General features: G+C 48.1%; 1 protein-coding gene across 2 annotated transcripts in view; it reads right to left on the bottom strand.

Moving 5' to 3' along the window:
- The window catches only part of KDM1B (lysine demethylase 1B), a 114,254-nt gene that overhangs the window by 60,273 nt on the left and 30,277 nt on the right, over positions 1 to 23,704 (bottom strand). For both annotated transcript variants that reach the window (XM_069730845.1, XM_069730846.1), the window contains 4 exons: positions 20,131 to 20,326; positions 19,869 to 20,047; positions 18,850 to 19,026; positions 18,686 to 18,760 (listed from right to left, as the gene is read on the bottom strand). In XM_069730845.1, coding sequence (XP_069586946.1) covers positions 18,686 to 18,760; positions 18,850 to 19,026; positions 19,869 to 20,047; positions 20,131 to 20,326 — 627 coding nt within the window. The remainder of the gene's footprint in view (positions 1 to 18,685; positions 18,761 to 18,849; positions 19,027 to 19,868; positions 20,048 to 20,130; positions 20,327 to 23,704) is intronic.

The following is a 23,704-nucleotide window of genomic DNA, read 5'->3' as shown; positions in this document are numbered from 1 at the left end:
GACGGTGCCGGTGGTCGGTGGTAAGGGCTCTGGGTTATCTGCTCCTCAGTACTTGCGCACTGGGTCATCTGCTCCGCTGTACTTGGGCTCTGGGTTATCTGCTCCTCAGTACTTGTGCTCTGAGTTATCTGCTCCTCTGTACTTGTGCTCTGGGTTATCTGCTCCTCAGTACTTGTGCTCTGGGTTATTATCTGCTCCTCAGTACTTGTGCTCTGGGTTATTATCTGCTCCTCAGTACTTGTGCTCTGAGTTATCTGCTCCTCTGTACTTGTGCTCTGGGTTATCTGCTCCTCTGTACTTGTGCTCTGGGTTATCTGCTCCTCAGTACTTGTGCTCTGGGTTATTATCTGCTCCTCAGTACTTGTGCTCTGGGTTATCTGCTCCTCTGTACTTGTGCTCTGAGTTATCTGCTCCTCTGTACTTGTGCTCTGGGTTATCTGCTCCTCTGTACTTGTGCTCTGGGTTATCTGCTCCTCAGTACTTGTGCTCTGGGTTATTATCTGCTCCTCAGTACTTGTGCTCTGGGTTATTATCTGCTCCTCAGTACTTGTGCTCTGGGTTATTATCTGCTCCTCTGTACTTGTGCACTGGGTTATTATCTGCTCAGTACTTGTGCTCTGGGTTATTATCTGCTCCTCAGTACTTGTGCACTGGGTTATTATCTGCACCTCTGTACTTGTGCACTGGGTTATTATCTGCTCCTCAGTACTTGTGCACTGGGTTATTATCTGCTCCTCAGTACTTGTGCTCTGGGTTATTATCTGCTCCTCTGTACTTGTGCTCTGGGTTATTATCTGCTCCTCAGTACTTGTGCACTGGGTTATTATCTGCTCCTCTGTACTTGTGCTCTGGGTTATTATCTGCTCCTCAGTACTTGTGCTCTGGGTTATTATCTGCTCCTCAGTACTTGTGCACTGGGTTATTATCTGCTCCTCAGTACTTGTGCACTGGGTTATTATCTGCTCCTCTGTACTTGTGCTCTGGGTTATTATCTGCTCCTCAGTACTTGTGCTCTGGGTTATTATCTGCTCCTCAGTACTTGTGCACTGGGTTATTATCTGCTCCTCAGTACTTGTGCACTGGGTTATTATCTGCTCCTCTGTACTTGTGCTCTGGGTTATCTGCTCCTCTGTACTTGTGCTCTGGGTTATTATCTGCTCCTCTATACTTGTGCACTGGGTTATTATCTGCACTAATGAAATCTGGACATTATGGGGGCACTAATGAAATCTGGACATTATGGGGGCACTAATGAATGAAATCTGGACATTATGGGGGCACAAATGAAACCTGGACATTATGGGGGCACTAATGAAATCTGGACATTATGGGGCCTGGACAATCTCTGCATTGTTTAACATACTGTTTGTTCATGAAAATATAGCATATGTATACTACAGTATTGGGTAAAAATTAGTTAATTATATTAGTCCGGCCCTCTAAAACCATCCAAATTTCTCATGCGGCCCCATGGCAAAATTAATTGCCCACCCCTGAGATATCATCTGAGTGTGGCATGATTTTTTTCCACAGATTCATTGACTTATATGGCCGAATGCGATCCAAATCTCTTGATGCAAATCATGCATGATGCATTTTTTTTCCTCAGACAGACTGCCTGGATGGGGAGAAAAAAAAAATAATCGGACGTGCACAGTACATGGTCGTACAGAACAACATTGGTCAGAGTGCGATCCGATGTTTTGTCTGATCACACTCGAACCAAAAATATGATTGTCTTAACAAGACCTTACTTATAGGTATCCAATTCATCATTAAAAGGGAACTTGTCAGCAGGATTGTGCTCAGTAACCTACAGACACTGTCAGGTTGGTGCCGTTATACTGTTAACAATGATACCTCGGTTGCTGAAATCCGTCTTGTGGCTGTTAATCTTTATTTTCAGTTTTCAGGTGAGGTCACTGATCCCTCAGTGACTTGCCCCATATTTTACATACTGAATATAATATATTTTGGAAAAAAATAAAAAATTCACATTCAGCAGGCACCGGTGACCGCGCCTGCACTGTAGCATGATTGCATCTATAATGTCCATCTAATTATTTTATTTGGTGATATACATGTATTCAGGAAAAAAAAATTATCTAAAACAAAGAATTAAAAATGGACATACAGACAGAAGGTGGCCTTCGTGGTTAAGTTTGGTTGATATAATATGCGTTTATGAAAATATTGAAAATTTTACAACAACAAAAAAATTGTTTCTCTATCGCCTTTCATTGGGGGACACAGGAACCATGGGTGTATGCTGCTGCCACTAGGAGGCTGACACTATGCAAATAAAAAAAAGTTAGCTCCTCCTCTGCAGTGTACACCCTACCGACAGGAAGTAGGATATTCAGTTTAGCTTAGTGTCAGTAGGAGGTGGACATGGGTCTTTCATTAGACCCTTATCTACCTCAATGTGCGTCGTTTTTCTTTCAGGTTTTCTGGAGGGATACAGGGTGAACAGTCACACCTGTAATCCCACATTATGGACTATGAGTACGGCGTGTACTGCCACCCCGTATCCTCATAGAGCCCTCAGCAGAGCCATGATCCTGGCACACAAGCGTGCTCAGAAGTCCGGTCCTGCCTCCGTCCCCCACCCACTCGCCCACCATAGCCTGTCGGTTGGAGGAGACGAGGACGTCCACCAGCAAGTTCAGGACGTCTTTTTTCTGCATCCGGAATAATGAGGTATATTTCCTTTTCCTCAGGTTTTTTTCCGGAAGAAGATATACAGATGAAGAGGGTGAGTATTTAGAAGGATCTATCTCCTTCAGGACCTTTAAGTTAGGGATTTCTTTTAGGGAGGTGGGGGGCCCTTTTCCTAGGGGAAATGCCAGGTTTTTCAGCAGCTCTTTTGCCCTGCTCAGGCTTTCTTAACTCCCCCCAACCCCCCCCCCCCCCCCTTTACCTCCAGTCTCAACGCGGGCTCCGTCGCTATTTGAGGGGCTACCTTCTTCAGTGGTACAGGTGAGTTGTTCGCTACCGCCATGGCTTATTCGCCTCCTTCTCCCCTCAATCTGGCAGTCGCCGGCGTCTAACCTAGGAGGCCTACGCCGGCGCGACTGCCGCCGGTTTTCTAATCTAGGCCCCGGCTTCGGGCCTACTCCGGCGCGACGGCCGCCGGTTTCTAATTTAGGCCCCGGCTTCTCGGGCCTACTCTGGCACAGTAACTCCGCCCCCCCATTTGCTCTCCTTCGGGCGGGCTTTCTCCCGCCCGTATCTTCTTCCTGCAGGGCATCTAGCTCCGCCCCCCATAGCAGTGCCCGTAACTGGCGCCATATTGGTTTCTCTGGTGTGTGCGCTTGTCTCCGCCCACTTCTTCCCAGCCACCGCTCTACAGCCGGCGCCATCTTTCTGCCCCAGACTTGCGCCCCACCTCCTCTTCCGTTTTTTAATAGCGGACCTTTTGCCCTCTCTTTCCTGGTGCAGCATCCAGCCCGTCTTATGGTCCCTCAGGCGTCGCCAGGGATCGTCGCATCCAGCGGTGCATCTGTCTGCAGGACCTGCTCCTCTACAGCCTGGAAGCTACAGGACGTCTGCTGTGAGTATCCCTACACAGCAGACTGACACTTCCCTCTGCCTCCGTCCCCTAACCCTCGGGCACTATGTCTAATTCTAAGGCAGAACTCTCCCGTCCTCCTGCTTCTTCTGCTATTTTGGTCCATCACATTGTATGTTCGCCCTACATTTGCAGATTTCCCTCCCGCTGTCAGGACTGCGACGGCTCCGCGGTGCCTACCGCCCTGGACACCCTTGCTGTCCGAGAGAGTGAGTCCCCTATCCCAGCGTGCATCTCCTCTCTGTCCCAATCCCTGCGATGTCACCCAAGTGTCTCAGACCCTAGTGTCTGTGCCGGATAGGTTGCCCATCACATCATCTGCTGTGGCTAGCGGATCACAGGAGGCTCTGTCAGAGTCTACTAAGATTGGCCGCAAAGGATCTAGACAGGAACGCGAAGCGTTCTCGGATGCACCTTCGGAAGATGTGTTGAAGCTGGATTCTAACCAAATCGCTAGCAGGGATATGGTTCAGAACCTCATTGCTGCAGTTAACCAAGCCTGTAGCATCAAAGACTCCGCTACGGAACCCGCAGATCAGGCGGTTTCGTTTAGACGGTCCAAACCACCTTCCAAAGTTTCTGAGTTTGAGGAGCTGGTGGCCAGAGAAAGAGAGAATCCAGCCAGATGCTTTCAAAGAGGACAGCGCCTCGGCGTGTTATATCCTTTTCCCCAGAGCACCGCTAACTGGACAGCTTCTCCTCCGTGGGCCCGCCAGTCTCCAGACTACACAGTCCGGCCCCCCTTTCCTGGTGCAGCACGTTCGAAGGAATCTAATGGTAGACATTTAGAATCCTTGGCGAGGTCAGCCTTCAAAGCGGCTGCGTCCACTCTTTGCCCGGCCTTTGCCTCCTCATGGGTTTCAAAGTCTGTGGCCAAATGAGCAAAGCAACTCCGTCAAGGCACTCTGACTGGGCCTAACCAGATCAGCTAGCGGGGCTTGCCAACCGGATTTCTCATGCGATCGAGTATTTGGTCTCTGCTTCCCTGGATGCCGCGTCTCGTGCAGCTCAGACATTCAGCAATGTCGTGGCCATCTACCTGACAGTTTGGCTTAAGGCCTGGCAAGCTGACCTGTCTTCTATGAAGGCACTTACCACCTTGCCCTTTCAGGGATCACGTCTTTTGGTCCCAGACCTCTTCCTCCACAGCAGAGGTCGCAAGCGCGCCAGGATAGGAAGAAGTTTTCCTTTAGGTCCACTTCTTCCTGGCTCTCCAGCTATTCCCAAGGAAGATCCACCAGGTCTACACCTGGAAGATGTACCTCGGCATGATTTTCCCTGGAATCCCGGCGCATCTCCCGAACTAGGAGGTTGCCTTCCTCTCTTCAAAGACGTTTGGCTTATGGCGATGGAGGATGCATGGGTCAGGGAAGCGATATTCTCAGGATACAAAATTGATTTCGCTTCTCAGCCCGGGGATCGTTTCTTTGAATCTCGCCCTCCAAAGACCCGACCTTGTTTCCGGGTTTCTTTGCAGCCATCGCCTCTCTCCTCAGTGCGGAGGTAATCGTTCCCGTTCCAGAAAGAGAAGGATTCACAGGCTTCTACTCGAACCGGTTCTTAAGTTACTAAAGAAAAGGGTCCATCTGCGAACTTCGGAATGGAATCCCTTCGTTCAGTAATCACTTCCATTTCGGCATAGGAGCTTCTGTACTCCATAGACGTTCTGGACGCCTAATTTCATGTCCCTATATCCCCAGGACATCACAGATTCCTGCACTTTGCAGTACATCAGGAGCATTCCCAATTGGTCGCCCTGCTTTACGGTCTCGCAACCGCTCCCAGGGTTTTCACATAGATCGCGGCGGCGCTGATAGCCATCTTGAGAGTCAAGGGAATGGTACTTTTCCGTAACTCGACGACATCCTCATCAAGACTCCTTCCTTTTCTCAGGTTCATGAGAGCCCGTCCATTGTCCGCTACACTCTAGCCCATTTCAGGTGGCTTGTCAACAGGAAGAAATCCTGTCTTGTTCCCTACCAGCACCTCGTCTTTCTGGGCATGCTCTTCGACACTTGTCAGACCAAAGTCTTCCTCCCCCCCGAAGATAAGAGATCCATCCTTCGTCGGGACGTACGCTTGCTCCAGGTCCTCGGCTTCTCTCCTTTCGATCGGCCATGAAGGTTCTGGGGAGCATGGTGGCAACATTGGTAGCGATTCCCTTCGCCCAATTTCACTCTCTACCTCTTCAGCAGGCCATTCCGTCACACTGGGACAGGTCTGTCTTCTCTCTGGATTGTCCGATCCTACTCTCTTACCAGGTCAAGCGGTCCCTCATCTGGTGGCTGACATTACCTCTCATCCCCCAGGGCAGGTCTTTCCTTCCAATTCTCTGGCGGGTGGTGATGATGGATGCCAGCCTGCTCGGCTGGGGCGCGGTGTTTCTCCACCTGACTGTTCAGAGTCATTGGTTGGCGTAGGAGTCTTCTCTACCGATCAACGTCCTCGAGTTTCGGGCCATCCTCCCTCCCTTCGTCACTGGGAAAGGATTCTCAGTGGTCTTCCTATCCGAATCCAGCGGACAATGCCACGGCAGTGGCATATGTCAACCTTCTAGGGGGGACTCGGAGCTCCTTGGCCGAGGTATCCAAGATCCTCCTCTGGGCAGAGGCAATGGTTCCGGTGATATCCGCGATGCATATTCCCGGCGTGGACAATTGTGCCGCCGGCTTCCTCAGCCACGAGGGTCTCGCGGCAGGGGAATGGCCCTGGCATCCGTAGATTTTCCATCAGATTTGTCTTCGATGGGGGACAGGTACAGGAATGTTCCTCGGTTCATCTCCAGGTATCGCGACCCCCTCGCAGGTGGCGTCGGCGCTCTGGCCAGGCCTTGGTTGCAGTCCGTGCTGCCCTATCTATTCCCACTCCTGCCCTTACTTCCCAAGCTGTTGGTAAAGTTCAAAGCGGAAGGGGTGCCGGTTTTCTGGTTGCCCCGGACTGGCCCAGGAGAGCTTGGCTTGCGGAGACCGTCAATCTTCTCGCGGACGCTTCTTGGCGCCTTCCAGACAGGCCCGACCTGCTGTCTCAGGGTACGATTTGCCACCCGAATTCTCGGTCGCTCAGTTTAACGGCGTGGCTGTTCATACCGCAGTTCTAAGAACGTCCGGCCTTTCGAACCGGGTGATTCTCACCATGATCCAGGCTAGGAAGCCTTTGTCTTCCAGGATTTATTTTAGTACCTGGAAGGCTTATTTCCGTTGGTGCGAGTCCAACTGCATTTCACATAGGTCCCTTTCCTTGCCTTCCAGTTTGGTTTTCCTTCGGGCAGGTCTGGACTCGGGCCTTGCGTTTAGTTCTCTGAAGGGCCAGTTTTCTGCGCTCTCCATCCTTTTTCAGAAGACTGTATCTTCTCGGCCACAGGTTAAGACCTCCCTTCAAGGAGTGGCCCATGCTGTCCCTCCGTTCAGGGCCCTGTGGATTCATGGGATATAAATCTGGTACTGGACGTTCTGAGGGTTTTCCCTTTGAGCCTCTCACGGAGGTTCCCCTGTCTCTTCTATTTTGGAAGGTGGCCTTTCTTGTGGCCATCATCCGCCGCGTTTCCGAGTTGGCGGCCCTCTCTCGCCGACCTCCTTCCTTGGTCATCAGGTGGTCCTCAGGTCTCCGCCTTCCTTCCTTACTAGGGTGGTTTCCACCTTCCACCTCAACGAGGGCATCGTTCTACTTTCCCTTTGCCCAGCTCCGACTCATCCTCTGGAGCGATCGTTGACCAAGCTGGACCTCGTCAGGGCAGGGAGGATCTACCTGGATAGAATGTCCACTTTCCGGAAGACGGATTCTTTTTTCGTCATTCCTGATGGCACGCGCAGAGGCTAATCGGCTTCTATGGCGACTATTGCTCGCTGGATCAGGATGGCAATTCTGGAGGCTTACCGGGTCAAGTACAGAGTGCCCCTCCGGGGATAAAGTCTCACCCGACCTGGGCAGTCTGTGCCTCCTGGGTGGTGCACCACAGGGCTTCCGCCCTACGGCTCTGCAAAGCTGCAACCTGGTCTTCCATCTACATGTTCGCCAAATTTTACAAGGTCCATACCTACACTTTGGCGGATGCCAGCCAAGGCAGAAGGATCCTGCAGGCGGCAGTGTTGAGTCTTTTGACCTGATGGAAGGCTGTTTTTTCCCACCCCAGGGACTGCTTTGGGACGTCCCATGGTTCCTGTGTCCCCCAATGAAAGGCGATAGAGAAAACAGGATTTTTGGTTGCTTACCGTAAAATCTGTTTCTCTGAGCCTTCATTGGGGGACACAGCACCCTCCCAAGTTGAACAGCTCTGTTTATTGTGTTATACGGTTTACGTTTGAGTTCTTTGAACACTCTTTGAGTGTTTGAAACTGTTAAACTGTAAAGCGCTGCGAAATTTGTTGGCGCGCTATAAATAAAGATTATTTTAATTATATTATTATTATTTATTTTACATGTTGCTTCTCCTACTGCTTTCTCACTAACTGAATAGCCTACTTCCTGTCGGTAGGGTGTACACTGCAGAGGAGGAGCTAACTTTTTTTTATTTGCATAGTGTCAGCCTCCTAGTGGCAGCAGCATACACCCATGGTTCCTGTGTCCCCCAATGAAGGCTCCGAGAAACAGATTTTACGGTAAGCAACCAAAAATCCTGTTTTTGCAAATTTTGCACTTTTCAAACTATAAATGTTTATGTCCTTAAAGCGAACCTGTCAGCAGGCTTTTTACTAAGTAAACTACAGAGATAGGGATTTTTGTGTACTCACCATAAAATCCTTTTCTCCGAGCCACTCATTGGGGGACACAGAACCATGGGTGTTATGGTGCTGTCGCTAGGAGTCTGACACTAAGTTGAGACAAAAAAGTTAGCTCCTCTCCTGCAGTATACACCCTCATGCTGGCTTCCAGAGACCCAGTTCAGTGTAAAAGCAGTAGGAGATCATTAACAAACATATAACATAATTTTAGAGTATAACATGTCAGAGTAGGCCAAAAACCATAAAAAAGAAAAACGAGCTATAAGGCTAACAGGTGGGTGCTGTGTCCCCCAATGAGTGGCTCGAAGAAAAGGATTTTACGGTGGGTACACAAAAATCCCTATTTCTCCTTCGCCACATTGGGGGACACAGAATCATGGGACGTCCCAAAGCAGTCCCTGGGTGGGGAACAATATAACCAAATAACTCAGTGTACCAAATGACTATAAGTGCACAACAGCCGCTTGCAGATGCATCTGCCAAGGGATGCATCTGCAGAAGATTGAGTGTGGACATTGCAGTGCTTCGAGAAAGTACGCAGGCTGGACCACGTTGCGGCCTTGCAATCCTGCTCTGCTGACGCCTGGTGCCGAATGTCCCAGGAAGCACCCACCGACCAAGTTGAGTGTGCCCTAATCCCAGCCGGGATATGTCTGCCCCTGACCTGATAAGATTCTTGAATAGCAGATCGGATCCATCTGGCTATCGTGGCTTTACAAGCAGCTAAACCCTTTCTGTGACCCTCAGGGAGCACAAAGAGGGAGTCCGATTTGCGTAAGGGGGCAGTCCTAGAAATGTACCTCCTGAGAGCCCTTACCACGTCCAAGGTGTGAAGGGCCTTTTCAACCCTATGACTTGGCTGTGGGCAGGAGGGAAGAATGATATTTTCATTAAGGTGGGAGGATGAAACCACCTTGGGAAGAAAAGATGGAGATGGACGTAGGACCACTTTGTCCTGGTGGAAGGAAAGGCAGGGCACTCGGCAGGACAGGGCGGCCAACTCAGACTCACCTGATAGAGGTTACTGCCACAAGGAAGGTGACCTTCCAGGAGAAAACAGACAGCGAGACATCTTGCAGAGGTTCAAAAGGGGACTCCTGAAGAACACTCAGGACCAAATTGAGATTCCAGGTCTCTAACGGCATTTTATAGGGGGGTACTACGTGTGATACCCCCTGAACAAAAGTCCTGACTTGCAAGTTAGCAACAATCTTACATTGGAACAACACGGATAATGCCGAGATCTGACCCTTGAGGGAACCGAGCGCCAGACCGTAATCCAAGCCGGATTGGAGAAAATCCAGAATGGAGGGAATTGAAAAAAATAAGAGGAGGACGTCCAAGGAGCCTGCACCATAACAAGGCTTTCCAAGAGTGGTGATAAATGGGAGCGGAAGACGTCTTGCGATCGCTTATCATGGTGGCAATGACTTGATGGGAGAAACCAGCTTGAGTTAGGATCCAGGTTTCAACAGCCAAGCAGTTAATCGTAGGGCCCCTGAACTCTGGGGGTAGATCGGCCCTTGGCGAAGCAGATCTGGGCGATCTGGTAGCCGCCAGGGAATGTCAGAGACGAGTTGAACGAGCTCCGCGTACCACGCGCGACGTGGCCAATCTGGGGCGACTAGGATCAAAGGAACCCCCTCCATCTTGATTTTCCGGATAACCTTCGGTAGTAAGGGAAGCGGAGGAAACACGTACGGGAAGTGGAACCAATGCCATGGGGATATCAGTGCGTCCACTGCGATGGCCTGGGGATCCCGAGAACGTGCTATGAAATTGGGAACTTTTGCGTTCAGTCTGGACTCCATCAGATCCACGTCCGGAGTCCCCAGTGAAGGCAAATCTGCTGAAAGATCTCCGGATGGAGTTCCCACCGGGCGAGACCCTGACGGCTGAGAAAATCCGCTGCCCAGTTCTTGACGCCTGGAATGTGCACTGCAGAAATGGTGGAGCGGTTGTTCTCGGCCAAACAGAGAATGTGGGAGACCTCCCACATCGCCGCCCTGCTGCGGGTAACCCCCTGATGGTTTATGTACGCCACCGCTGTGATGTTGTCTGAATGAATGCGAATAGGGTGACCCAAAAGGAGGAAATGGAAACGTCTCAGGGCAAACCTGATCACTCGAATCTCTAAGATGTTTATCGGAAGTCTCGACTACCGAATCGTCCAACGCCCCTGGGCAGTGCGGTGGCGAAATACTGCTCCCCAACCGAGGAATTGGGAGAAAAGACCTCCCCTGGCTGAGAGAAGATTCCAAAGTCCACCATTTGAGCGCTTGCCTGATCTGCGGGGACAGAGAACATGGCCGATCGAGGGATAAGGGACTCCTGTCCCAATTGTCTAGCAGAACCATGTTGTAACGGGCCGAGATGCAGTTGGGTGAAGGGAACCGCTTCCATTGCGGCCACCATTTTCCACAGGATCCTCATGGCAAACTGAATGGAATGAGGAAAGGGACGACAAAGCTTCCGGGTTCCCTGCTGGAGCACTTGGTCTTGGACCGAGGAAGCAGGACCAGCCCCTTGGACGTGTCCAGGATCATGCCTAGGAAGGAGATCCGTTGGGCTGGAACAGGGGAGGACTTGTCCAAGTTTATCAGCCAGCCCAGGCGTGAAAGCGTATCCAAGGTAATGAGGACGCATGCTCGCAGGCATGATAGGACGGATCTTTGATCAGGAGGTCATCTAAGTATGGCAACACGACCACTCCTCGGGAATGGCCATGACCGTCGCCATGACCTTTGTGAATACCCTGGGTGCGGTGGCAAGTCCGAAGGGTAAGGCCGTGAATTTAAAATGGTCCTCCTGGATGGCAAAACGCAGGAACCTTTGATGTGGCGGGAAGACTGGGATATGGAGATAAGCATCTTTGATGTCTATTGATGCTAGAAACTCTCCCATCTCCACTGAGGAGATGACCGACCGGAGGGATTCCATCCTGAAGTGCCGGACTTTTACATACTTGATTAGGAGCTTTAGATCCAAAATAGGGCGCATCATCCCGTCCTTTTTTGGAACGACGAAGAGGTTTGAATAAAAACCTCTGAATCTCTCGGGTTCTGGAACCGGAACAATGACCCCTTTTCGGCGGAGAGATTCGATGGTGCGGTGAAGTGCGCAAGACTGAGCTCCTGAACTTGGGAGACGAGAGGGGAAAAACCGTGCCGGTGGGGAGGCGGAGAATTCTATTTTGTAACCAGAAGACACCAGGTCTCTGACCCATTCGTTGTGGATGACGGAAAGCCAGACATGTTAAAAGAGAAGCAGGCGTCCGCCTACTTTGGTGGTGTCGACCAGAAAAACTCCCCGAGTCATTGTGAAGGAAATCTGGAGGGCCTGGATCCCCTGGTTCTGGGTTGCCTAGGCTTACCTCGTCAGGACCGATTCGGCCTGTATGAGGGCCGAGGGTCTCTCTCTGTAGGTGGAGATCGTTCTGATCTGGACGAGGCTGTGGAGGTTGACCAGAATGGGCTACTGCGAAAGGGTCGAAAGCAAAAATGTTGCTGATGCTGAAAAACAGTCTTAGGCCTGTGTTGTGGGAGGAATTTGCTTTTCCCTCCTGTAGCATCAGAAATAAGCTGGTCTAATTTTTCTCCAAACAGACATCCGCTCTGAAAAGGCAGAGAAAATCAAAGACTTTTTAGAAGAGGAATCTGTGCGCCATTCTCTAAGCCATAGTGCTCTCCTAATGGTGACGACATTTGAGGCAGCAATTGCAGCACAGTTTGCTGCATCAAAAGACACATACATCACAGTCTCCAGCCATAGCAATTTGTTTGGCAAGATCCGCCGCCTCAGACGGAAGAGCGAGGTGCTGAATGGATTTTGCAAGGGCATCTGCCCAGAAAACCATTGCTTTTGCGACCCATGCCGCAGTGAAGGAAGGGGATAGAGAGGAACCTGAGCGAGCCAGGGAATCTATTTGACGTTCTGTGGGATTTTTAATCAAAGCCCCATCAGGTACGGATAAAAGCATTTTGGTAGCCAAACGCGACACCGGAGGCTCCACTAGAGGAGGTTCTGTCCAATCTTTGACAAGATCTGCGGAAAAGGGATACTTCGTTTCCAGGGCCTTATTTCCCGTAAAGCGCTTATCCGGTCGCTCCCTGTGTCGCCGGACTACATCTAAAAAAACCGGGTGAGAGGCGAACACCCTATGGGATCGCTTGGTTCTTTTAAAAGATACCGCATGATCCGGAGCCGAATTAGGGTCATCGTCAACCTTTAGTGCGTGATTGACGGCTTCAATGAGGGAGTCCACAGTCGATTGAAACTCCGGAGAATCCGGGTCCAAGGATGCATCAGACTAATATTCGGAGTCATGTTCCCTGTGAGCCCCTGGAGAGGGTGAGCGAGAAGTGGAACTACCAGAGGCTGAATGGCATGAATGCTCAGGAGAGGTAGTGCGGATCCGTTTTTTGGATGTCCGTACCTCCTTCAGGTAAGAGTGGCCCCTGCTGGCCGATGATTCCCCTGTAAGGGAGGGGTCTCTTAACACAGGTAGAAGAGTGCCCCGATCCCCAGAGGGGTCATGAAGGGATTCAATCGCTTTGGCCAACGAAGCCATGGATTGCGACAGTGACGAGACCCACTGGGGGGGGGGGGGGGGGGGCTAGATACACTGGGGTCGGTAGCGGCGGAGGGCTCCTGAGCAAATTGGGCATCACAGGCTGAGCAGAGGGGAGCTTTGAGGCCGAGAGGAGCCTGGCAGGTGGTACACGCAGTGAAAAAGGTGGTATGTACAGTACACACCAAAAGTTTGGACACAACTTCTCATTTAAAGATTTTTCTGTATTTTCATGACTATGAAAATTGTAAATTCACACTGAAGGGATCAAAACTATGAATTAACACATGTGGAATTATATACTTAACAAAAAAGTGTGAAACAACTGAAATTATGTCTTATATTCTAGGTTCTTCAAAGTAGCCACCTTTTACTTTGATTACTGCTTTGTATACTCTTGGCATTCTCTTGATGAGCTTCAAGAGGTAGTAATCGGTAATGGTTTTCACTTCACAGGTGTGCCCTGTCAGGTTTAATAAGTGGCATTTCTTGCCTCATAAATGGGGTTGGAACCATCAGTTGTGTTGAGCAGAAGTCTGGTGGATACACAGCTGATAGTCCTACTGAATAGACTGTTAGAATTTGTATTATGGCAAGAAAAAAGCAGCCAAGTAAAGAAAAATGAGTGGCCATCATTAATTTAAAAAATGATGGTCGGTCAGTCCGAAAAATTGGGAAAATTTTGAAAGTGTCCCCAAGTGCAGTGGCAAAAACCATCAAGCGCTACAAAGAAACTGTCTCACATGAGGACCGCCCCAGGAAAGGAAGACCAAGAGTCACCTCTGCTTCTGAGGATAAGTTTATCTGAGTCGCCAGCCTCAGAAATCACAGGTTAACAGCAGCTTAGATTAGAGACCAGGTCAATGCCACACAGAGTTCTAGCAGCAGACACATCGCTACAACAACTGTTCAGAGGAGACTTTGTGCAGCCTGCCTTCATGGTAAAATAGCTACTAGGAAACCACTGCTAAGGACAGGCAACAAGCAGAAGAGACTTGTTTGGGTTAAAGACACAAGGAATGAAAATTAGACCAGTGGAAATCTGTGGTTTGGTCTGATGAGTCTAAATATGAGATCTTTAGTTCCAACCACTGAGTAGTTGTGCGACGCAGAAAAGGTGAACGGATGGACTCTACCTGCCTGTTTCCCACAGGGAAGCATGGAGGAGGACATGTGATGATGTGGGGGTAGTTTTCTGGTGACACTGTTGGGGATTTATTCAAAAAATGAAGGCATACTGAACCAGCAAGGCTACCACAGCATCTTGCAGCGGCATGCTATTCCATCCGGTTTGCGTTTAGTTGGACCATCACCCCAAACACCTCCAGGCTGTGTGAGGGCTATTTGACCAAGAAGGACAGTGGAGGGGTGCTACGCCAGATGACCTGGCCTCCACAGTCACCAGACCTGAACCCAATCGAGATGGTTAGGGGTGAGCTGGACCGCAGAGTGAAGGCAAAAGGGCCAACAAGTGCTAAGCATCTCTGGGAACTCCTTCAAGATTGTTGGAAGACCATTTCCGGTGACTACGTCTTGAAGCTCATCAAGAGAATGGCAAAAGTGTGCAAAGTAGTCATCAAAGCAAAAGGTGGCTACTTTGAAGAACCTAGAATAAAAGACATAATTTCAGTTGCTTCACACTTTTTTATTAAGTATATAATTCCACATGTGTTAATTCATAGTTTTGATGCATTCAGTGTGAATTTACAATTTTCATAGTCATGAAAATACAGAAAAATCTTTAAATGAGAAGGTGTGTCCAAACTTTTGGTCTGTACTATACCTTTGTAGTGTTTTTAGCCCTTGACTGCGACATGATGTACCCCAATATAAGTAAAAACACTGCTAGTGGAAGCGATGTGGGGTAAAGCTGCAGGGAAGCACCTAGTGTAGTCTCCTTACCCAGGTCCTGGGTCCCGCAATCTGATGAGGTGGCGCTGAGTAGGGGAGGACCGGCATCCAGGAGTGCTGACACGTGCAGAAGGCGGCCGGAGCTGCTGTGCAGTGGGGGAATATCGCTGCCGAGATCTGGGAGGTAGTCTCGCAAGGAGAGAGAAGTGCCAGGTCTGAAGGCGGAGCCGCAAGAGTGATGCGGACCGCACTAGACCGAAGCCGGGGACTAAATTTATGGCTTCGGCCAGCGCGCACCTGCGGACCGCCGGGAAAGATGCCGCGGAGCCCTGTGGAGTTCCTGCCAATATGGAGCCCTACTATGACTGCCAGAAAACGGCCCCTCCCGGGTGGCACTTACCCCAATATGAAGGGGATTGCAGATGCAGCAGTTCAGAGCTGTGCCCGGGGTAGTTAGGACGGTGCAGGGTTGGCAGAGCCTCCATCCACCATCCCCTTAAAGGGAAGGTGGAGAGGAACCGTCCGCCTCCTTCCATCATCCGCTTTTGTCAGTGGTGATGCAGTGGTGGCTGCACGGACGCCACGATGGAGGGTGTCTCTGAGCATCCGAGGGTATAACCTGGTGGGCAGGGCAAAATGTCCGGCAATAGGCCTGGCTGCAGAAGAGGATACGTGGAGGTGACACTCCATGTGCTCGTCTGTTAAGGGAGGAGGGGAGATCGGTGCCCTTGAAGGGGGCCTGTCGCCCTTAAAAACAGCCCAGGCAGTGGCATCCCACGTCGCAGGAGAGGATAGGGAGAGGCGACACTCTCTGTGCTCGCCTGTTGTTGGTTCAGGGAGATCGGAGCCTTGAAAGGTTCCGTCGCCCCTTCATCTGGGTAAAAAAAATTAAATAGTAAAAAATCAAAAAAATAAGAGAAATTCTGGCCTGAATAGCAAACCGTGTGCCTCCTATAGACACTAAGCTTGAACTGGATCTCTGGAAGCCAGCATGAGGGTGTATACTGCAGGGGAGGAGCTAACTTTTTTGTCTCAACTTAGTGTCAGCCTCCTAGCGACAGCAGCATAACACCCATGGTTCTGTGTCCTCCAATGTGGCAAAGGAGAAATTGTAATTTTGCCGCTGCTGTACTGTTTAACCCTTTCGCACGGCAGCCTGATTTTGCCTTCATGACCGGGACAATTTTTACAATTCTAATCACTGTCACTTTATGAGGTTATAACTCTGCAACGTTTCAACATATACCACTGATTCGGAGATGTTTTTTCGTTACATATTGTATTCATGATAGTGGTAAAATTTGTTCAATATAACTTGTGTTTATTTCTGAAAATATTGGAAATTTGGCAAAACTTTTGAAAATTTCACAATTTTTAATCTTTATGCCCTTAAACCAGAGAGTCATGTTACACAACAAAGTTAATAAACAACATTTCCAACATGTCTACTTTACATCAGCACAACTTTTGAAACATGTTTTTTTGTTAAAAAGTTATAAGGGTTAAAAGTTGATCAGCAAATTTCCATAAAATTTACAAAACCATTTTTTTTTAGAGAACACATCACATTTGAAGTGAACTTGAGGGGCCCATAAAGCACCCAAAAGGGACACCATTCTAAAAAGTGCACCCCTCTAGGTGCTCAAAGCCACATTCAAGAAGTATATTAACCCTTCAGGTGCTTCACAAGAATTAATGTAATGTGGAAGAAAAAAAAATGGACATTTAACTTTTTTCCCACAAAAATGTAACTTTAGCGCAGGGGTGGGGAATCGTTTTTTGCGAAGGACCATGTGGATATCTATACCATCCTTCAGGGGCAGTACAAACTCCGCCAACAAAGTACATTCTGACTCTGGCACTGGTTTCAGGACGTAATTTTTCATTGCATGCCCTTCATTGTTCAACAGTGAACATTTCACTGCCTGTGTGTGCTAACAGAGCAAGAAGAAATGTATGAGCCTGTGGCAATCAAAATACAGCTCACTGCCCAAGAATGCAGTCCCTGAAAATCTGCCTGGGGGCCTGATAAAAGGTCATCGAGGTAATCCTTGACGCTGATCTCTCCTTCAAACCACATATCCAAGCCCTTTCCACTTCCTGCCGACTTCAACTCAAAAATATTTCACGAATCCGTTCATTCCTCAACCAAGAATCTACAAAAACCCTAGTCCATGCCCTCATCATCTCTCGCCTTGACTACTGCAACCTCCTGCTCTGTGGCCTCCCCTCGAACACTCTCGCACCCCTCCAATCTATTCTAAACTCTGCTGCCCGACTAATCCACCTGTCCCCTCGCTATTCCGCAGCTTCTCCCCTCTGTCAATCCCTTCACTGGCTCCCCATTGCCCAGAGACTCCACTACAAAACCCTAACCATGACGTACAAAGCCATGCACAACCTGTCTCCTCCATACATCTGTGACCTCGTCTCCCGGTACTTACCTACACGCAACCTCCGATCCTCACAAGACCTCCTTCTCTACTCCCCTCTTCCCACAATCGTATTCAAGATTTCTCTCGCATATCACCCCAACTCTGGAACCCTCTACCACAACAAATCAGACTCTCACCTACCATCGAAACCTTCAAAAAGAGCCTGAAGACCCACCTCTTCCGACAAGCCTACAACCTGCAGTAACTACCAATCAACCAAGCTGCTGCACAACCAGCTCAACCCTCGCCTACTGTATCCTCACCCATCCCTTGTAGATTGTCAGCCTTCGCGGGCAGGGTCCTCTTTCCTCCTGTACTAGTTATGACTTGTATTTTTTAAGATTATTGTACTTGTTTTTATTATGTATACCCCTCCTTACATGTAAAGCGCCATGGAATAAATGGCGCTACAACAATAAATAATAATAATAATAATATATTCCTACATACAATTTTTTATTGTTTCCAGAGACTTGGTATAATGTTGTTATAGTATCTATTTAATAATTTGGATATTCTTGTGGCAGTCAGCGTAGTGGCTAAATGTGTTTTTTAATTGATTTTAATAATGCATATATGTCTCAATAATTTTTTTTTTTTATTAATACAGATTGGTGTGCTGACTTTTGTAATGCTTAGCAATTTTGTAATGCTTTATGTTTCTGGCATGTTTTAAACAGGCCACCGTAGCTGTTAGACCAGAAAGTAGTCATGATGACCTTGGGTTGCCATCACAATGATGGTCAGTGAAAATGTTGAGGCGATGATCGGGGCGTAGAGGGACCCTCCTTTTCCTAGCCTCCCAAATGCTGCGATTGATATTTGGAGGCACCAATCCTGGCTGTGACTGCCAGCATTCGACTCTCACTTAAGCTGAGCTCCCGGCGGTGATCGCACATGCACAGCTTGCCATGATGCAAGTTTAATTCTGCGCAAACCCCTTCCTGACCAGAACGTAAACTTCCATCAAATTTCATGAAGGGGTTAATGCATTCTCTGAGATTTCCACAATTGATCTAAATGGCTGCATATATCATTCATAACAGTGCGCAATGTTCACCCTGTCATGATTTCCCTGTATTCCCAGAGTTATTGGATGGCCATCAGACCACAAGGGTGCAATTTACATACTTGCGCTCACATGTCAACTAAATTCTCATCCACTTCTCTCAACTTATCAGAAATGTATTAACAGACCGGAAAACTTAATCTAATTATTAGCTCTCTACAGAGCGTCCTACAGCACTTTATTGACCCCTAAGAAACCTACCCCTCAGCTTATTTATATCATCAGGAAAGCTTTAATTTATATGAAATGTATTTTTGCTATGATGTCAAAAACTGGGGTGCATCTTATAGTCTGAATAATACAGTAATCTGTGCATTTATTATATTTAGTACCATTTTACCATTAATAAAAACACTGAATGACCTTTTAACTGAACTATATTTTTTTTCCACAACTAAAGAAACCTTGATTTACAAAAAAAAAAAAAAAAAAAAGTAATTACATACAATGTTAGCCGAATAAGTCCCTTACCTGAAGGCCAAAATTGTGCAGCTGTCGCGCGGCAGCTAATCCTGCCGCTCCTGCCCCAACAATAATCACAGATTTCTATCATAGAAAAAAAAGAGTGTAGGAGTTACCACTGTGGGCAGCACAGGAGCACAAAGCCAAAAATCAAAGTAGGGTACTTCACTTACACTGTGATATTCCTTCGGAAGAAGATATTGACCAGGCGAAACAGACAGAACTCCAGTATTAACCAGTCCTTTCCTCGTTATAAAATAGAGAATCCTTTCCATCTCCTGTACACAGCGGATGCGAACTAATCCCCTCACCATTATATGATGAGCACAAGTCTGGAGTGTCAGCACCTCCTAGGAAACAAAGAAACAATTTTGTATCATTTACTATTCATTATATTAAACCTAGATTGTGGCAAAAGCAATGTTCTAAAATATCAAACAAAACACCTTCCCCCCCCCCATTTACTTTTATATATAAATACACAGATTAGTCTTCGGGTATTTTAGCCCTTCATCAGTAGTGATCTTCTTGTTCAACTGTGGCCTATATCTGCATGAATATACGGCAAAATACAATTACTGTTAATTGTAAAAACATGCTTTACTCAATCTATTGTATTCATGCAGCTTGAAATAATGTCTATTAGGTCCTCACAAGGATTCTCTACCTCGGTTTTGATGTAGACTGTAAGTAAGGGCATTATTGTTACGCCGAAAACACGTCAGTTTTTCATGGCCATCATGTGGACTTTTTGCATTGCAAAGTTTTTTTTTATCCATTTTTGTAATGCAAAAAAAAAATAAATACAATTCCTTTATGGTATTCCTTGGATGTGTCGCTCTTCTTCCACTATATTTATTGCACAATGACAAAAAGGAGAAAAAAAATCAATCTATCCTACCCCATTATAAAAAAGAAAAAATGTTTTAGAATTGAGGGGTTTTCCCCCACCGTTTTACATCACCTGAATTTTATTTATTTTTTTACAGTTTTCAGTACATTATAATGATAAAACTACAACTTGTCCTGCACAGAAAAACGAGGCCTTTTACACCGGTGCTGATGGAAAAAAACAAAGTTATGGCTCTTGGAGGAAAGAGGCACACACAAAAAAAAATAAAAATGAAAAATTGCACCACCCTTAAGAGGTTAAGCATGATGTAATCCAAAGGCTATTTTATTATAAACCTACCTTACAATTTATGTGCCACAAACCCAAAATAAGATTTCTCATCGCCAAATACATTGTGGGGTCTCTAGAGAACTCAGGAAATTCATAGAGCTCATCGAGTTCCATTACATCTGGTCTGACGCACAGAGCTTTGCCACATTCATTGGGTTGGTAAAACGGCTGGAAATATGGATTGATCCCTACAGCAAAGAAAAACAAAATGAACACATTTTACAAAACCTCTAGTTCTACAAGCTTCTACCAAGATGCATAGGAAGCTTACCAGTATTCGAAGATGTGCCTTTGCTTTGCTCTAGCTTGCTGTCCCCATGAAGACGGTTTGTCCTGGTACATGATGGGCTCATGCCTACACAGTCTGGGTAATAAGCTGCCAGCAATGGAGCAGAAGGACTGTCCTTCAGGAGCGGAGGCAGAATAAGCATTGCGTACCATGGTTGAGTCGAAACCTCAGAAACCCTCTGACGATGAACAGAAACACAATAAGGCCATGTGCACATATTACGTATTTGCAGCAGACATTTCTGTACTATAAAAGGATTTCTAGTCAGGAAAAACGCTACAAAAAATACCCAAATTTTAAAGCAGTTTTTATGTGTTTTTTTTAGAAAAACGTTGCAAAAAAACACTGAAAGAATTAACAGAAATCAAATTCACTTTGGTGGCACTCAGGGCCGTATTTGCCACTAGGCACTTGAGGGCACGTGCCTAGGGCGGCAGAATGCGGGGGGGGGGGGGGCGCACTTGAGCAATGTTTTTTCTTTTTTTTTTTTATAAAAGTCCGGGGTCAAGTGCCCGCCCTCCTCCTCCCTCCCTCCTCCCCCCCGCTTAAGACGTCATACTCACCTTCCTCCAGCGGTGGCTGCAACTCCGTCTCAGCACCGGCAGCGCGTCCTGTCTTCAGCGGTCACGTGGTACCGCTCATTAAGGTGATGAATATGTGCATATTCATCACCTTAATAAGCGGTACCACGTGACCGCTCATACAGGAAGGAAGACGCTGCACAGATGCCGGGAAGTTCTGCGCTGCACCGTGAGAGGTGAGTTTGACAGGGGAGGAGGATGGAGGAGCCATGCACGCAGGGTTGGAGGATAGAGGAGCCATGCACGCAGGCGAGGAGGATGGAGGAGCCATGCACGCAGGGGGGAGGATGGAGGAGCCATGCACGCAGGGGGGAGGATGGAGGAGCCATGCACGCAGGGGGGGAGGATGGAGGAGCCATGCACGCAGGGAAGGAGGATGGAGGAGCCATGCACGCAGGGGGGAGGATAGGGGAGCCATGCACACAGGGGGGGAGGATGGAGTATAAATACTGGGCCCTATAGGGGGGACACAGTTTAAGAGGTCAGTGTGAAGAGTATGTACCACAAGAGGGACAGTGTGGGTGTCATATTTTGTGCAGGCAATATAGTGAGGGGCAATTTTTTATTGAGGAGCATTATAATGACACTTGTATCTTTAAGGGCATCATGTGGAGATTTTCTGCAAAAGAAGAAGATGGAAGTCTGCAGAGACGGCTGTGGATGAGAAAACTCATCATGGGATCTGGACAAGATGAAGAAAAGGAGAACGGCTCCAGAGATGACATCATCTATAAGGTACCTGGATGTAAATGTTATTTGTGATACTAACTAACTCATGTTTTTATTTATATTAGGAGCATTGAAGGGGATGTCCAGGTTTGTGATGAGTCTGCAGTCATTCTTTGTGACTGCAGACTTCTGAATTCTCATAGTGCTCTGCACGCTGTCAGGATTCTCTCATGCTGGTGATTTACATACATGTGGTCACATGCTGACTAGACATATGTGGCCTCCGTCAATGAAAATTAACTGAGCGAGGCCGGGCTCGTCTAGTTAGAATGTGGTCAGAAGTATACAAATCACATAGTTGTGCTGACATGACTGTCCACAGGCAAGGGAGAATCCTAGTAGTGTGCAGTGCATTAGTTGTGAGAATTCAGAAGCCTGCAATGTCAGGATTCAGCTCTGCAGGTTCCAGTAGTCGTCACATGGACACTTCGCTCATATGCGATTTTCATACTCATGGTCCTGTGATGATGAGCTTCTCTTCCCGCTTCTGTTTTTCACTGAACATTGAGAGCATTAGGGAGAGGAGCTTGTGGGTACATGCCTAAGTGTGCAAATCGCATATGTCCTTGGCGAGGGAGGGGCACCAACATGAATTCTTGCACCTGGTGCGAGAAACCCTACATACACTTCTGCCGGTATGCCACTGCAAGCGGTGATTACCGGGTCCGGTGGAGGGAGGTCTGTGCACAGGGAGTGAGGCAATGACTGAGGGTGTGCACAAAGAGAATGGAGACCTGGAGACTGCTCGATCTGCTGCAAAAGGCTACTTTCACATCGGCGATTTATGGCAAAGTCACTGCCGATAGTGTCATACTCACCAATTGGGGAGGCACCACTAAAAGTGCCTAGGGCAGCAGAAACTCTAAATACGGTCCAGGTGGCACTATAAATAGTATTTTTAGGCAAAAACAAGGCAAAAATGCGGCTAAAGCCTATGCCTGCTGCTAAAGAGAAATGAATATTCACTGCACTGGCAATGAATATTCATTGCTCTTACAGCGCGCACAGTTACAGCAGCAGCCGCCGGCTTCCAGCAGCAGCCAGGCTAGCAAGGGTGCCTGCTCAATGAGGTAATGCATTTTCACCCCTCTCCACCGCTATAGGCGTGGAGTGAATACTCATTCTTTAATGAGCGGGGACACGTGATCGCTCGGCCAGAAGAGCTGCTGGCATCGGAACGAGATGCAGCGAGGAATCGCAGGGAAAGTAAGGAGGATGTTTTTTTCATAGGAGCCATGCATACAAGGATAGGGGATAAGGAGCCACGTATATAACGATAGGAGATAAGGAGCCATGTATACAAGGATAGGGGATAAGGAGCCATGCATACAAGGATAGGGGATAAGGAGCCATGCATACAAGGATAGGGGATAAGGAGCCATGCATACAAGGATAGGGGATAAGGAGCCACGTATACAAGGATAGGGGATAAGGAGCCACGCATACAAGGACAGGGGATAAGGAGCCACGTATACAAGGATGGGAATAAGGAGCCACGTATACAAGGATAGGGGATAAGGAGCCACGTATACAAGGATAGGGGATAAGGAGCCATGTATACAAGGATAGGGGATAAGGAGCCATGTATACAAGGATAGGGGATAAGGAGCCATGCATACAAGGATAGGGGATAAGGAGCCACGTATACAAGGATAGGGGATAAGGAGCCACGCATACAAGGACAGGGGATAAGGAGCCACGCATACAAGGACAGGGGATAAGGAGCCACGCATACAAGGATGGGGATAAGGAGCCACGTATACAAGGATAGGGGATAAGGAGCCACGTATACAAGGATAGGGGATAAGGAACCATGCATATAAGGATAGGGGATAAGGAACCATGAATACAAGGATAGGGGATAAGGAGCCATGCATACAAGGATAGGGGATAAGGAGCCATGCATACAAGGATAGGGGATAAGGAGCCATGCATACAAAGATAGGGGATAAGGAGCCATGCATACAAGGAAAGGGGAGCCATGCAGGCAAGGATAGGGGATAAGGAGCCATGCAGACAAGAATGGGGATAAGGAGCCATGCATACAAGGATGGGGATAAGGAGCCATGCATACAAGGACGGGAAGCCATGCATACAAGGATGGGGAGCCATGCATACAAGGATGGGGACTTGGAGCCATGCATACCCGGCTTATACTCAAGTCAATAAGTTTTCCCAGTTTTTGAGGCAAGATTAGGTGCCTCGGCTTATACTCAAGTCGACTTATACATGAGCAAATAAGGTAA

This window comes from Ranitomeya imitator, chromosome 6 (assembly GCF_032444005.1).
Source record: "Ranitomeya imitator isolate aRanImi1 chromosome 6, aRanImi1.pri, whole genome shotgun sequence".
NCBI lineage: Eukaryota > Metazoa > Chordata > Amphibia > Anura > Dendrobatidae > Ranitomeya > Ranitomeya imitator.
Note: the sequence above shows the minus strand (reverse complement) of the source record. Positions and strands in the feature narration are given on the sequence as shown.